The 17,400-nt window shown below is 42.5% G+C and overlaps 1 protein-coding gene across 1 annotated transcript in view; it reads right to left on the bottom strand.

The window, feature by feature from the left end:
* RASSF3 (Ras association domain family member 3) overlaps positions 1-17,400 on the bottom strand; it is a 66,257-nt gene that overhangs the window by 4,502 nt on the left and 44,355 nt on the right. The window contains exons 2-4 of the mRNA XM_039865910.1: positions 6,035-6,142; positions 3,649-3,886; positions 1,569-1,678 (exon numbers count right to left, since the gene is read on the bottom strand). Coding sequence (XP_039721844.1) covers positions 1,569-1,678; positions 3,649-3,886; positions 6,035-6,142 — 456 coding nt within the window. The remainder of the gene's footprint in view (positions 1-1,568; positions 1,679-3,648; positions 3,887-6,034; positions 6,143-17,400) is intronic.

Raw genomic sequence — 17,400 nt, 5'->3', positions numbered from 1 at the left:
AATGACAGAAGACTTCCCAGAGATGAATTCTGAGCTCGTTATTAAAGAAAATGAGAAACATGGACTAACAGAGCAAAACTTTCCACATTAGAATATTCTGTTAATTTTTAAGTTGTTTTAATTAATTTTTTTTCACATATGTTCTCTAAAATAAAGTAAGTTCCTCCCACTCCCTGACAGCTATAGAAAGTTTCTTCCCTCAATTCAGTTAACCTGAAAAAAAAGAGAGAAACAAGAACACCATAGAGAGATCTAATAAAGCAGTTTGGAACATTAAAATACAATGTAAATTTCAAAACTAAGCCAACATAATTCCTTCCCAGACAATGTGGCTTTAATTGCACTAAACTATGTGCAACACTTAAAAGACCAATACCGAGGAAAATAAAACAGTGATAAAACTATGCTGATACGACTGGCTTAGGCTTTCAGAGAGAAGGTTGACATGTATCAAACTATAAAGCCAAATTAGACTCCTGCACCCAGTTCTTTCCCCAAAATGACAGTGAATTTTAAAAACTTCAGAACATCAGAATCAAAAGAAATTTCAAAAAAGTCCAAAATCACTATCTTCCTAAAACTCCCTAAAGTTCCAATTTACACTGACATATAAACTTACTATTTAGAAACATGTTTATATATATTTCTAATTTATGACTTAAAATCACCTTTTAAAGTCCTTAGTCCCGCTTTACAGATTTTAAAACCAAGTACTGAAAACATTAGTTTTACCCAAGGTCACGATCCTAATCTAACAAGAGAGTAAGTAGAAAGCAGAGTCCTGGTTTCCTCACTTTTAACCTAGAAACCCTATTCTCACTACATCACAAAATAGACGATTCACACTACTTCCTGGTCCAGACAAAAGACTAAGACCCAGAGCTTGAGAGATTTACTCAAATGTTTTAAAGTTGACACAGGATCTAGAAGGACAGTCTAAAGTGCTTTCTCCTTCAACTGAACTGGCCTAAATACACTCCTCCCTGGAGAGAAAATGGCAAATGTTCTTACACACACACACACACACACACACACACACGTAATTTCTTAATCATCTGGGCAAAGAGGAAAAAAGATTCTACAAAGTTAAAAGTCTTTCCTGGTAAAGAAATTGAATTCCTTTTTATTTCCCTTTAGAGCAAATTAGCCTGGAGACTTTTGTTAGTAGCAAACATATGGAGAGTATCAACTTTCAAAGTTCAGCTGGATTTTAGGAATTTGGAGGTAGAAGGGGTGAAAATGACTCTTGGGGTGGAGATCAAGTGAAAAATTTTAATTCTTCCAACTCTGATGATTAGAGACCCATATAATGAGTGCTGTAAAAGAATTATATTGTAGACTAACTTTGGGTTCGTGTCTAACAATTCAAAAACATACAGAAAGCTGCCCTCCACAGGACCACCTCTCCTCCTCCCATGACAGCAGACAGGAAGGCAGGCCGACACCCATCCCTCACTTTCACCCCGCTCACTAGTCCTTTTCAGTGGTAAAGTCACTAGACTAGAGCAATAAATAACACAGGGTCAACTGCTCTGTATCGTTTAAAGCAATAATATGCAATCGCTTACCTCTCCAATTTCATGTTCACGGAGAACAAAACTAAGTGTGTCTGTTTTTGGCCCGGCTACCAAACGCAGGTAGAGTGGATGTTCCCGGTCAGAGAGCTTGCAGGCGTAGACTGGCGAAGGAAACAAGGAGCATGTCAGAGACAAGAGTATTGAATCACTCCCTAGACCACACACTCCCCGACCATCCCTCCTCCAGATCGAGGCAACAGTCCGTGTTATCCTAGCCAAGTCACCATCCTGCCCATCTTATTACTAACAGCCCACAGTGGAATGAAATCTATACTATCCTCATTCCAGCTGCACAATATAAACTGTGCTTTGATCAAAAAAGAAATAATCTCCAAGAATGAATTTAAATAGTTATTAGTTCCCAAGTGGGCTTATAATTAATTCTGTTCTTCTTTTTGGGAAGTAAGAAACTTAAAGAATCAGCAACCCCTTTAAAAGCAATAAAAATATACCATCCAAAGAACATGAAATCAGAGCTCTAGGAGAAAATGTCTCTGCAGATTTATTTAGAATTAGCAGCCACAAACAAACTAAGCAATCAGAATACAAGCTCTGGGGGCTTTAAGCAGCTATATGTGTCTTACGTTACACACAGACACACGGTACTGGCATTGCCTGAAGTGTTGAGATTTGCCAGCCACAAGGGTAATATTTCAACAGGGTGCTATTACAGTCAGACAGTACAGCTGAAATCCAGGTGAGCAGGCAAAGAAGCTGGCAAGATAAAAATGCCGTCTGGGCTTATATACATTATTCTGGCACTTCTGGATATAGCCGCATTGTAGGTGCCGTCTTCCCTAGAGCTATAAACTTGCCCACACTGCTGAGCCTGTGGCCTCGAGGGTAGGAAACTCTGCCTGTTCACTTTTGTATTCTGCAGGGCCCAACCCATGGTACGTGTTCAAAAAATATATGCATGCTCAGCAACTGGCTGGGTTCATCCCCATGCAACTGAAGGCGTTCCTACCATGTCAGTTAGTATATTTTCTTCTAGAGCTGCTTTAGGCTTTACCAGAAAAACTAGAGAAAGTGTAAATAGTTGATTGCTCACACACACACACACACACACACACACCATTTTCAAATTAGCACTTAGTGAGTGAATCACTCAATTATCGTTGTCCACCACCAGTATCAATTTCTACTCTAGTACCTGACCTGGGATATCTTATTCCGTTTCACGCAGTAAGTAAGTCAATATTCTCTTTTTATCCACTGAATGCGGATATTAAGTTCAGACAGGCAGACCTCAGGCCACAACGTTATTTCACCCACTGTATGTGCCTCTGGGGGGACTGATTGCCAAAATGCCCCAATGTAATGGCCAGCAAGATAAGCTGAAGGAATCAGAAGAGCCTGGGGCTGGGTCACGTACATCAGTAAGTCTGAAATGTGTGTGATAATACACATGTGCCTCCCCATCCTCAAGGTCTTAGAGAACTCCAAGTCTCCCAGGCCACTCCATGTTCAGACGCTCATCAAATGTGGAATGTGCTATTGAAATTTTCAAGCAAAGAGGATTCTTTTTTTGTCCTAAAGCACATTAAAATAAAAAATGATTGGAAAAACAAAACAAAACAGGAAGTTCTGGTCAGGATGGCAGAATAGCTAGACCCCGTGCTTGCCTCTTCTCATGACCACATCAAAATTAAAATTACAGATAATCTACAGAACAGCCATCATTGGGAGTTGCCTGAAGTTTAGCTTAACAAAAGCCCTACAACTAAGGACACACAGAAGAGGCCACCTCGAGACTGAAGAGTGGCATAATATTGACAAAAGTTAAAAAAAAAAAAATCAAAGCTATCCCCCTGTGCACATTACAAAATCCTCCATAAATGCTCATCACACACGGATGCCTCTGAGCTCCTCAGATGCACAACTGTCCAACTCAAAACTATGGATGGCCAGGAGGCATTAAGCACATGCCATGATCACCATGGCTTCCAGCATCTGTCCCTGGCTCTGACATAATTGACACAGATACATCCATTAGTCTCCCTTCTGCTAATGAGAACAAAAAACATAAATAAAAGCAGAGACCATCTGCATGCTAAGCGTGGCAGTGTACCTTGATCTTCCCTGTGGCAACGCTTATAAAGTGCAAACTTGGCAGGGCTCTCGGTCACGAGAAACTTTTTGAGCAGGGCCTCGATCACTTCCCCAACAGTGTTCGTGCTGCTGATGTGAAGCGTGTTCATACAGCCATTGCTACTGGGAGCGGGTTTTCCAGAGTTGGGAGAAGTCTGTGGAGGTTTGCAGAGTTCCATCTGTACTTTAATGAAGCCAGTGTAAATCCCATTTGAATTCTGAGGTGGGAAAAAAAGCACACACTTAGCTGGGCTGATAGTGGCATTTTAGAGAAAGAGCACATCAAAAAAAAAAAAGAAAGAAAGAAAAAAAAGAAAGCGAAACACTCTTTCTCTTGTTCCTGTCTTTTACAGCTCCGCAGCAGAACTTCACTAGAGATTATCCCTAAGGGAATGACCTCAGAGGGAGGTTAACGCACCCCAGCAAAGTGCTTCCAGAGGCAGGGTCTGCAGGGCAGATGTGGCAATGGAAGACTGCGGCCGACAAGCCCCAGCCTCACACAGCCTCACACAGCCTCCCAAGCCGCTGGAGCAGCATGTGAAAGGTCAGGGCCCGCTGGTGAGGTAATGACCCGCTGAGGCAGATGCTAGCCAAACCACAGGCTCATTAAAGCTTTGGGGAGAAGTCTAGGCTAAATGCTCAAAGGAAACGACCCCTGCAACTGATGACCAGCTATTACACAAAAAAGGCGGGCCACAATTAGGACTTTGAAATTCCTAGGTCAACAAGGAGTGCACAGTAAGAAAACAAGCCATTTTCAATCCTACTGGCTATTATAATGTGCACTAGATTACCAATTTTTCGTAAACTCTTTTATAAAAGGTATATACCATAAAGCACAGGATACATGATAATGCTTTTCAGGCCCCTCAAGCAGCAACATTTGTAAAACAAATTCAAGTTATAGTGTGAAGTATAGATATTAATAAGCAGCTGTCTTTTTTGTTTTAACATGATACTTATGTCTCCTTCTATATATACACACATGTATTTTAACAGCTTTAGTGAGATAAAATTTTTATACCCAAAAAAACCTGTACATATTTACTATACACAATTTGGTGAGTTTTAGCACTTGTCTTAACTTATGGTAGAATTATTATTTCTTAGTTGCCAAAAATAGTAATAACAATCTTGTCTTCATTTTTTTTTTGATGTTCAGTATATCTAGAAAAAAAATTATTGCAATGTTTTATTTAAATAAATCCACAGGTGTTATATAAAAAAAAATATGACACAGTTAAAGTAGGACATTAAAAACCTCTTTTATGGTCCATTATTTTTCTTCCCTTCCACAGGATCAATTCACAATACTAATTCACTTGTTCAGTCTTGTGGAAAGTATTATATAGCTTTTAAAATTTTTTATCTTTGAAACTTGGCATCTGTTTTAACCTCCACGGGTGAGGGGTGGAATTTTTCTACTTTGATGAAAACTGTGTTTGAAAAAGGAGAAAGACACATCCCTGCTGGAATAATGAAGAATAATCACTAGTCTATCTGCCCCTCCCCACTCCCTGGCAGACCAACTAGTGAGGGACCCACCCTTTATCACGAAGTTGATATTTAAGAGCTCCTCTTCCAGGGCCACAGAATTCAGTAGGGCCTGTTCCAAACAGGTCGCCCTGTCCTTTGCTGAACTCTGTCAGTTCACAGTCAATAGACCAAGAAGGCAGGGGTCCACGTGCCCTGGAAACTGACACCAAAAGATGGCAAGTGCCTCGAGGAAAGTCACCAAATGGGTGGGTGAGGCACAGACGCCAGTCCAATTTAGAGCAACATGAATACTCTAGCTCTGTTGTCAGCTCTCCTTTCGTGGTCACCCAGCCCTGTGCGTCCCCATTCTATACCCTCACTCCCCACTGAGCTGCGAAGTGTTGGTACAATGTTGCAGAAGCCTGAATGAACTATATGTAGGAAGCTGAATATTACATACCTCATCTTATTTTGACAACCAGCTAAGAAAAAGTCTTAGCTCAATTATATCCCAATCCATTGGCACAAAATCCTTTTCCTGATACTTCCAAATTTATTTACACAAAACTTACCTACGGCCTTATTAGAATCTGAAGTACTGCCTATCTGTTAAATAGGCAATGATTATACACAATGCTAAAAATCCTTTAAGGGGAGCGGGTTCCCACAAAATCTTTTAAAAGTTAACTTCATTTAACATAAAGCTACTTCGAAATACGGCTGTAATTTGAAAGATGCAGAAACATACCATTTTCCTGTCCTACCTACTTTGACCACTAAACTTTTGCAAATGTGATTCAGAAGTTTTAAAACATACAGATAGACTGTAATACCAACAACTTATATTTGTCTTTTGCCATTGATCAACCTAGAGTACTGCGGGTGCTTACCAAGGTCATCTTCAACTTGTCTGTGACTGCCAGGTTGTACTTATGAACTTTCTCTTTGATTTCCTCTTTGCTGAGGTGATTGTGGGTTTCCTTCTCTTTCTCCACATCCTAGAAGAGAAGCCATGCCAAACATGAGCAATCATAGAAAAATGCACATAAGCCAGAATTCCTGATACACAGGACCACTATGACCACCTATGGAGCACTTTACCTTAAAACCCTCCCCTCCTTCCCCTTCTCCTCCCCCTCCCCCTCTCTAACACTAACCCTAACAGAGGGGTCCCCAACTCCCCCACCACCAGTCCGTGGCCTGTTAGGAACAGGCCGCACAGCAGGAGGTGAGCCACAGGCAAGCAAGGGAAGCTTCTCAAAGCTAGCATCACCGCCTCAGCTCCACCTCAGATCATCAGGCATTAGATTCTCATATGAGCACCAGTCCCTGGTGCCAAAAAGGTTGGGGACCACTGCCCTCAAACATTCACCCCCTCTAACTTTCAAACTCTCCAGGCTCATCCACCAATTATGGTTCTCATTCCTTCAGACTACAGTCTTCCTGAGTGATATATCAAATAAAATTAATGTCAGTGGCTGAAAGCAATACTTTATTAAATACTACTTTGCAAAACTATCTTTGCTAACTTTCCCTTCTGCAAAAACACCATGACCTGAGAGTACCTGCTACATTGGCTATTTCCATTTTAAACAATATTTAAAGACATACCTTTAGCTAAAAGCTTCTCTTTAGCAAATTTTATGACCTTTATGATCTTTATAGCTTTACAATATTGTACAGAAGTTAATAAATGTTAACTGGCACTAATCACTGACCTGTCAAATTATACACAACTACCAGAGGGTAATTTATCTTCCCTCCCCCCCCCAAAAAAAATCCTCATGTCAAGATGCAAATAGCCAGACTTCTCCTAACCACCCACTCTGACCCCTGCCTCTCCACTCTCTGGAGGGGAGTTAAATGCTCTTATCACCATGAAGAATCCATTAATGGTTTAAAAGAGTTCAACCAGTGTATGACATTATGCCACGACCAATGTGACCTCAGACAGCCAAGCTACTGTGACCCAATAAAGCCAGGTATATCAGACACCTGACTTACATCACATTTAATTCTCCCAACAACCTAACCAATTAGATTTTATTACTCCAGGGCTAAGTAAATTAACCTGCCCATAGAAACTTAATTCTGTGGCAGTGATGGAACTTACCTGAAGCCAGATCCCAAAGTAACGCCAACCATTTGCTAAAATCATTAAATATCTTCCACAGAGTGTCCTCACTTGATCCTCCAGATAATGAGCTAATTAGCATCCCCGTATCACAGACAGGCACACTGAGACTCACAGAGGTCAAGTGGCTGTCCCAGGACAACCCAAATAGTTAAGAGACCAACCTAAATTCTAATCCACGTTTCTACTAAATCGAACAGGTGTCCACTGTTCCCACGAGGGTGTTTGAAAGGTTAAAGAAAGGCTGCACAATCAGATTCGAACCTGAGTAGCAGCTCGGAAAAGATGAACGGATCTGACAATCTTCAAGACAAAGAGAGGAAGAGCAATTAAAGTCAGATGATTTATCCCCCCAAATAAAACCTTTGAAGAGATGCTGCTTTCCCAGCCAAGATACATCACACCATCCTCACAGCTGGAGATATCCAAGCATCTGTTCCCATCTACTCACTGTGAGCTACTGTTTCATATATACACGCTTGGAATGACTACTACTACAAAATTTGTGAGAACACTATGAGTATAAAATAACTCTTGATCACTCAGGTCTCAGGTTCTTTGATTTTAGACCCTGAGAGGGGTGTGCTGACTATAAACTATCTCAGTAACTTTTCAATTTCAGCACTGTCTTGGTGAAGTCTGACAGGTCGGCAGTAGATAACTGGAAAAATATCAGCACAAGACAGTATGGTCCTTCCCTAGCTTCAGGAGCCAGCCTCACATTCCCCTGGGAGCATTCTATCTGCCAATGTAAAATCCCAAAGCAATCTTATTTTTGGTGTCACTGGTTGGAGGGGAGGGAAAAGCTGTAGATTGAAATAACTTTTCAGAAGCTTCAATGACTATTTCCAAGGAAATTTAAAACACATGTGGCATCTCTCTGCTCGCCCTGCTCTTCCCAATTTATTTTGTAGGTGTGGGAGGGCAAAGGGTGCTGTAGAAAGTGCCCCATTCCAGCAAGACCTGGGCTCTAATCCTGAGTCGGTCACCGATTAAACCCTATGGGGCTTACTAACCTCTCTTAGTCTGCTTTCTCATTTTCCATCAAATAAAAGGACCAGAGCAGATCATCATCCTGAAGGCGCCTCCTGGCCCAACTGGATAATTTTGAAAAGATCTAATGCTCTTCTCACTGGTGTGACCAACGGGGCAAGATGTTTCCATTTGAAGAACTAAGGAAACTAAAGACTCGGTATTAAAACGTTACAAAATAGCTAACTGCACAAAAACTGTGGTATATATACCCCAGGGGCTTACTAAATAAGAATAGAGAAGTCTACGAATGAAGAGAAGATGGGGTGATGGGAGCAATTAGGAGCAAAGAGCAGGGTCAAGTCAGTTTGGTCAGATCTTTTTTATTATTAAACGTATGGGGTAACATTGGTTACATAAATTTCAAGTGTACCACTTTATAACACAACATCTGTGTCCTCCACTGTGTGTTCACCACCCAAAGCCGAGCCTCCATCCATCAACATATATTTGACCCCGTTTATCCTTTTCCCGCTTCCCCTCTGGTAACAGTCATTCTGTTGTCTATATCTATGAGTCTCTTTGTTTGTTCTTTTGTTGCTTTTGGTTTTAAATCCCACATACCAGTGAAATCATACAGTTCTTTTCCTTTTCCGTCTGACTTATTTCACTTAGCATCAGTGTGGTCAGTTCTTAACTACAGGTTTGGGTGATGCTTACTGGACTTAGCATCCACCCTTAGGCCCCTCACGTCAGCATTCCCAGAAAAATGGAGGAAAATCAAAGGAGAAAGCCAGTCTGGGAAGAGAAGCATTCTCTGGATCGTCCACAAATGGATAACTGAGACATGCTTGTGCAATAACCTCTCAGAGATTAAAAACCCAGGAAACTATAGGGAGTAATAACAGAGAAGAGCTGGACCCAAGGACCTCCAAGATCTCTTCCAAGGCTAAACCCTCGGTATTAAAAGATCAACTGGAAAGTAAATCCCAGAGAAGCACCTTAAACCTAAAAGGCTATGATCTTGTTTTTTTTGTTTTTGGGGTTTTTTTTACTGAGATATAATTGACATACAACATTGTATTCACTTTTGGTGTACAACATAAGGATTTAATATACGTATATATTACAAAATGATCACCATAATAACTTTAGTTAACACCTATCACCTGTTTATTTTTTTTTTCTTGCAATGAGAACTTTTTAAGATCTACTCTCTGATGTGATCCTATATTGTAAGTCCACTGATGCAGCATTTGTACACCAAGGCCACAGAACAAGGCCTGCTCACTGACTAAATATTTGCTGAGCTTCTGCTGTGCACCAGGCACTTGCCTGACTGTGGGGATGTCACCTCCACTCTCATGCTGCTTACTGTCCAGCACAGGTTGATAGGAGTGAGGACTGTCAAAGAAAAAAGGCTTCCAAAATGGTAACTGAGCACGGTTTCTCCGAGTGGAGGAATCCAGCCGCAGGGGGAAAGACACAGGAGTCACAAGCTTAGGCCCTGGAGCGAAGGACAGTGGTTTCTTTTAGTGTCAGAACTAGAGAGTCTCCCGATTTGGAAAACTTCCAAATTATTTACCCCTTTAATAGAGACCTCCTTTCCTCGAACATAGGGAAGAATCCTCCAGCCCTTCCTCCAAATACATTGCCTTTGGGAATACAGCTGTCTTAGCAGGAAGGAGGAGAAAAACATGGAAACCAGAAGGGAGAAATTAGGTACAATGAGTACGAAGGATGAAGGCAAGGAGAGGGTTAAAAAAAAAAAAAAAAACCTGTGTGGCAGGCACAGAACTGATAAAACAGAGGATAAACATTAATCTTTAATTGCGTTGGTGAGGAGAGGAAACGGCATGGGTGCAGCGTGTAAACGCAGCGGTTATTGTTCTTGGCAGCAGGGAGGCGTATGATGCCACCACACCTGAGCGTGTGTGTTTGGGAAGTTGCAAGTCATCTTTTTTATAAGCGACTTTTCTTTTTATACTCCCCCAAATCCTCAAGTTTCTCAGAGGGAGAGTTCTTCTGCACAAAATTATAAACCTCAGACTCTTCTCTCACGTTTTCATCCAGCAAGTCCTTGAGGGCTGTTCTTGGGTTACTTCAGTTCCTGGGTGGGGTCACACTGCTGTTTTCTTCACCGGTGAACTTTCTCATAGGGGACACACCCTACCCCACAGACACACAGGAATCCTCATGCAGCATGGCCCAGGCCGTGCTAAAGGAGTGTGGCCCGATCTCATGTTAAAACGGCTCACAAATTAAGATCCTCCAAGAATATATTTCTATAAACATGGCCAAAGGGTCTGGGAATTATTTATACTCTTCTTGCTAACTTTACTGTTTCTAAAATTATGTCAAAACTTTAAAAGACATTTAAGTTAAAAATATAATAACAACTATATATATATATAAAACAACTGGGAGTGACTATATTCAAGAGAGGGAGCGAGAAGAGGAACGTGACCCTGCCACTCCTTGTTTTAGCCTATTGAAGGCCTATGGACCAGGGTTTGGATATACTTAGGTCTGAAGTACAGCCCTGCCACGTTCTAGCTGTGTGACCAAAGGCAAGTTATTTAACCTGCCTGAGTCTCAGTTTTCTCATCTTATTAAAATGTGCAAACCAACACATACTTTATAGAACTGTTATGAAAATGATACAACCTATTATTCGACTATTTATTGACTGCCTATTGATGCCTGGCTCTGTGCCAAACACTTAAAGCTGGGGAAGACAGTTGTGGTTCCTGCCTATTCTGCCTTTTCTTGGCTGACAACCTAATCAGGTTTGTCTTATCCCCACCCAATCCCTTTGCTATATTTTTCTTTGGTTGTCTTTTTTGGAGGGGGTTGCATCACAGACCTAAGAAATAATACTGACCCTTTTTAAAAAGTGCAAGTAGCATAATTCTCTAATTGAGTGGGAACAATACATGCACAGTGCCCAATGACAGGGGCATGACACACTCAGCATCAGTAAATGGTGTCATCACCTCTCCACTGGTGGTCCCACAGCTTTCACATGGAACTGCTGGAGCTGCTCTGACTCCTGGCCAGGTTCAGGGTCCAGCCTGTGTTCGTGGAGAAGGGTAAACTTACCAGGCTAACAGGTGCGTTCTCTAAGTGAGGCTAGATTCCAAACTCATGGATTCCTACTTTTCATCTCATTTCCAGGTGTGGAAAAACCCCAGCCTGATGTCCCAAAAAGAATTGGGTACCTAGTGCAATATAGAGAGAACACATGCCAGTCCTGCATTGTGTACAGAATAAGACATCAAGCACCCGTCATCCTAAGACCACACTTCCTTGGAGCAGGGGGCCCTGCTGCAAACGGAATTCAGGGATAGCTCGAGCAGAACGGAGTCTTGGTTTTGGTAATGACCCCATTAGACGTATTCCTTCCCAACTCCCTTCCAACAGAGACACCAAATTAAGTATTGTGTGCTGCTTGCTGCTGTGTTCTCACGGCACCAGTATTGACCATCGGCTGGGTGCCACGTCTAGAGACTCACGCTTATCTTGGTGTCTGGCCATGGCAAGCTGATTCATCTTGGCCATGCTAGGATTTTTTCCCCTGCCAGGATAGAGTTAGGGCCCCTTTCTATTCATGTGAGGATTCAGGGGCACATCTTGCCCGAATTTAGCTTGTAGGAAACTGTTCTATGCGGCCCCATGTTTGCTCTTCATGTTTTCTAATAGTAAAGAAAAAGGAAGGGGAGGGATGTAACAGCCCCTCACCTCTGTGTATCAAAAGATGTATCACTTATCTCAGAGTAAGAAAAGTAAATGGAAAATTGGAGGGCGGCTACTAGGACAAGGACAATGCACACAGCACTGCCAAACAGGAGGGCACCACATTCCCAAACAGTGCCTCACGGGACACTGATTCTCCAAGATGTTCTACAAACAGAAAGGGCACTCCTCTTTCCTCCTCCTCTTCCCCATCTCTTAGAGATTCCCAAAGTATTTTAGAATGTTAAAGGCTCTGAGAAGTCCTGCAGTTAAGAAAACTGTAAGCGCATAGCAAGAAAACTTTGAGAACAAAGTTGTAAGTGTGGCATTCATTATTACAAATGGTGCATTATATAAGAACAGATATTTCTTTTATTAATTATTCACTTTGTGAGTGGATTCTGTATTCATTAGGAGATAATAGCACACCCAAACCACATCTGTTGAACTTGACAATTTTAAACAACCTCTTTATCCCCAAGGCTACTTGTTAAACAACAAGGAACAGCAGAAGGGAGTCTAGGTGGGTATCTTAGATAACTTCCAAAAAAATGGACTTCAAAAATAGAACCAGGCAGCGACCTTATAAGGATGCAACACTGTACTAGCCTTCTCTCAAATGCACTTGAGCATGAGAGAGAGAGATCTAAGTGTGCCATCTATTGCCTTTAAATTCTTCCAGCCTTATCCCCTCCTACCATGCACAGCCCTACCACTCAGCCATACTTAACTCTCAAGTTAAGAGCACTCCTAAGAGCACCACGTGCACCCCACCCTGCACCTCACCTTGTGATCCTCCCATTCAAGGCCCACCCCACCCAGGAAGCTGGCCTACCCACAACAGCCCCTCACTTACCTCTGTCTTAGAAACCCCAAACCCCTATGCTATTCCATCAGGGCAGATTTCGCATCCACAGCACCTTGTACGGTTTGCTGTTTCTATGTTTACTCTTGCCTCCAAACAAATGAACAGTGTTTTTAAACCTCCCTCCTGAATACTGTGCTGGAACTAGCTCCATGCTGGGCATGCAGGAGGGGCTCTGTTCCTTTCTGACTGATTCTATCTGGTCACAGAGCCCACAGCTACAAGACTGTGTTTACAATCAATCCTCTTTTGTACATCTTATCAATCTGCATGAGGTTTTTTGTTTGCCTCTCAAAACTGGATGAATCTGCAAGGGCACACAAAAGGCCTTTATAATACCAGATACAAAGCTTTATACGCTTCTGTTATCCATCTGCACCATCAAAGAAGAGAGTCCTTCAAAGCATGCCCCTTAAATACCCTTGCACACCCGGGGCAGTGGGAGCAGGCACAGGCCCAGCATGTTAATAAGATTAATTGCAGTTGTGATACACATTAAAAGAGTTTCATCTGGGCCTCCTATGACCTCACTTTTCAAAACCCCTGGTTACCAGTCCGCCATACCCTATATGGTTGTACTTTGAAAACCAGGTCGCGTGCCAATAGTCAAACAGCCACTCGTTTGGAGCCAGAAAACAAACTTGGAGGTGGACCAGTCTCCCCAGAGTGCCCCAGCTTGAGGTCCCAACCTCAAGGCATACCAGATTACACTCAGAAATCCCAGTGACATGTTTTCAAAGGGAGTCAATTAAGATGCTATTCATTTCTGAAAGGTGATACATTTCACAACTGGTTTTAACTTTCTTCAAATTCTAGGTGAGCTAGGTAACAAAGAACTGAGAGATTATTAGAGGCCTCAGAGCCAAGTACATCCAAATCCAGCCAATCAGCTTTGATAATTAGAAAAAGACCGTGGCCGAAGGTGAGTCAGCACTCCCGCCTCAGCCCACCTCTCTTAAGGTCTCCATCAGAATGGAAGCAGCAGTGAATTCTCATGTTATCACAGGAAGTCATGTCCTCAAGTACTCGGTTCCCATGGTTATTAAAATAGAGCACTGGACTATGGTCCCTTCCAGCAGTGAGTGTTCTAATACCCTATACCAGCGGTCCCCAACCTTTTTGGCACCAGGGACCGATGCTCGTATGAGAATCTAACGCCTGACAATCTGAGGTGGAGCTGAGGCGGTGATGCTAGTGCTGGGGAGCGGCTGCAAATACAGATGAAGCTTCGCTCACTGGCCCACTGCTCACCTCCTACTGTATGGCCCAGTTCCTAACAGGCCACAGACCAGTACCGGTCCACAGCCTGGGGGTTGGGGACCCCTGCTCTATACCATCTACAACACTACTCTAATCAAGTACCTACAAAAAGTCCATTGGGTATTACGCAAATTAACTGGAAAAATAAATATGAGACTGTGGAAAAGCCAGGAGGGAAGTTAAAATTGACACTACAATGCCAGGCAGTGACACAGCGCCCAGCCTAAATTCTAGATTAAACATCTCAATGCTCATGGCTCTAAGGGTCATCCAGCAGCACCCCCATTTCCTTTGGCTAACAGCAATTACAACTGTGGCTCTGGAACCACTGTCTACTACTTCAGGTTAGCCCAGGGATACTAGAGGCTCTTACGAAGGTCAGAGTTTGGATGCCAGGCCTCGTGACCACCTTATCCTTTATGGAACCTTTGAACCTTGGCGATAGGGGTGGTTCGGAGAAAGGAAATGGGCAAGCTCATTTGGAGGTGAGCCAGACAGGAAGCATGAAGGAATTCTACAGCAACTACAGAGAAGGCAGGTGGAGTCCATCTGGGCAACTCAGCAGGCTTGGGGTTCTCCAGCCCTATCAATGTTAGGAATCTGAAAATCAAGGGCCTTGCGAATAAATGGAGTTGTCACCTTGCCAGCTGACACCTAAATTGAACAGAGCATGGAGAGTCTCAAGAAAATTAGAAATGTCTGTAGACCAGCACTCCAAGAAAAACTGTGAGAAGCAAGCTTAGCCAAATATTATCTGTTGTCTTCTTCCTTGCCAATTACAATCTGGAGTCTAAATAATAAAAGATTTTAAAGCGTCTTAGGTTCTACGTTTTCAGGCAACAAAGAGTTAAAAAGTATAGATGATGACTTACTGGTTCAGGATGACAATGTCCAGGGACACAACACAATCACAGCAACTCTTTTAAGGCCTGAATTCGTAAATCCTCAGGTATTACTCCCTGCAGCTTCACTAATGCACTAGTCCCAACACACCTGCATAGCTTTCTCACATACCATCCGAGGCACAGGGATGCCACGGGAGAAGGGAGAGAATCGGCAGTCCTTCTAAGCCAGGTGTCCAGATCATGAATGTTTCTTTTAATAGGCAAACTTGAAAGTCTGAGGGGTCCACAAGAAGTTAAACTGTTTTATAGCACTCTTGTTCTCATTAATTCAATCCATCCCCTCTTCCTGAATTCTCCTCCCCTCTTACACTCCACTCAAGATGGCTCTTTTGATTAAGTCTGTTTGTAGCCCTTAAAAGGCATGGCTGAAGTACCAAGTGTACAAGGACTCATTCTTCTGCCACAGGCAATACATGAAGAATAAAGATAGATACCCATATGTTGCCCTCCATTCTCAGAATGACAATGATATGTGCAGAAAACGGCACATGAAGGACACACATATCCAGCTCCATCCACCTCAGCAGCCATTTCTTTACAAAAGCAGCCCAAGGTGTTGGTTTTAACTGAGGAATCACCTTCTTCCTCCCTATGAAGGAGGTAAAAGGACTCTGGAGTCATAAAAAGATGTTGGAGCAATTCTGATAAAAATCAGGTGGATTAGTACCTTCAAGAGCTTCACGTAAACAATTTCCTTCTAAAGATACTCTTTTCTACAGAAATCCTCTCCTGCCCTCCGCCTTACAGATGGGGTGAGAAACACAAAAGTCACCAGGAGAATGTCGGGGACATAAGTTAGTCAGGCAGGGGCTTGGGATGAGTCAGGCGACACTCAAAGAAAGACCAGAAGGGGAGAGGACCAGGGGAGCAGACCCCCTACTAGAAGAATGCCCAAGGGCCCATACCCCTGGCCCACCCACCTCCCCAGCCTCACTGAACCCGGCCAGGGGCTCACTCCCAGCCCAGACCCTTGAGGGTTCAGGCTGTGTCCAAAACAAACACTTGAACTTTATACTTAGAAGGGAGGAAAAAACGTCTTTTCAGTACACCTCCCCCATCTGGCTTCCTTCTCCTTTCTGGTCCCTCTTCCAAACCCTGGCCTGGAAGAACTAACCAGCCCGAAGCCCTGAGGGGGACAGAGGAAGGGAGAAGGGTGGCTGCAGCTGCTCTCAGTGAACCTTATCATCACCAAGTTCCAAAGTGCCACACCCCTCACAATCTGACTCGGAATTCTCACAATAACCCTGGAATTGGGTACTACTATTATCTAATTTTGCAAATAGGAAAGTGGACACTTATGAGAACTAACGTGCATTAAAGTTCCTACTCAGTTCTGTCTGATTCAGAGCCAATTAAGCCAAGAAAGTGGGAGGAGAGTACCTCCGATGAGGATAGGGGACCCTCAGGTTTGCACATCGCTGGCTTCTGGAGGGTTCGTGATTTTGATATACAGTATTCAAACTGAGTTTTGGAAGATGAAATACTAACACAACTAGCAATTTACTAGGGAATTAGTAATCCCTCCAGAACCACAGAGAATTAGTTTAAAATTTATGCCTAGCTTTTAGGAAATAGCTAAATAAATACCTTCAGATCTTAAGAGGGACCATATAGTAGCAGTTAACATGAAGCCAATAGAAGAGTTTTTTAACTGGGAAAAAACATCCAAGGAGAAACTGTATTATCAAGTATGACAAACTATGTGCCTAAAGACTAGAAGAAAATATTCTAAAACATTAGCAGTGTTTATGCCTCATCGGTGAGGCTCAAGATGGTGTTTTTTCTTTCTGTACAACTCACAAAATTTTCAAAAACTCTCTCAAGTCTATGACTGTTCACTGGTATGGGCGAGGGGTGGTTTAAAATCTAGGGAGAAAAAATTGACTTTCATGCATAAAAAAATAAATTTACAAACCAGCCTTGGAAACAAAAGTCAACACAAAGCAATTCAACACTTGGCCAGAATAACTGAACATGCTTTGATGTGTCTATAGCCCTCCATGGGGGGAGCTGCCCCCAGATAAACAACTCTGCCGTTGAGAACAGAGGCACCAATGTGGCAAAGCTATCCACTCTCCCGACAGCCAGCTGCACTTACGATGTTCAATGTATGGAAATTGCTAGAGAGCAAACCAGAGATCTCCCAGGTAAAAACAGGCCATTGTGATCTAGGATATAAAAACAGCTTCTCTAACCATTAAAATATAAAAATAAAAATATAAGACACACTGCTATTGCCAACAATTGCCAAAATAAAAGGTAAGTTGTTTAACATCACCCTATCAGTTCGCCGATTTAAAGACAACAGCTACCCTCCAGTTGCCCTGGAAATAGACCTGCCAGTAATTTTTTTTTTTTTTGTAATTTACAGCAATTTAAATTTTC

This window comes from Pteropus medius, unplaced genomic scaffold (genome assembly GCF_902729225.1).
Source record: "Pteropus medius unplaced genomic scaffold, Ma_sr-lr_union100, whole genome shotgun sequence".
Classification (NCBI taxonomy): Eukaryota; Metazoa; Chordata; class Mammalia; order Chiroptera; family Pteropodidae; genus Pteropus; species Pteropus medius.
Note: the sequence above shows the minus strand (reverse complement) of the source record. Positions and strands in the feature narration are given on the sequence as shown.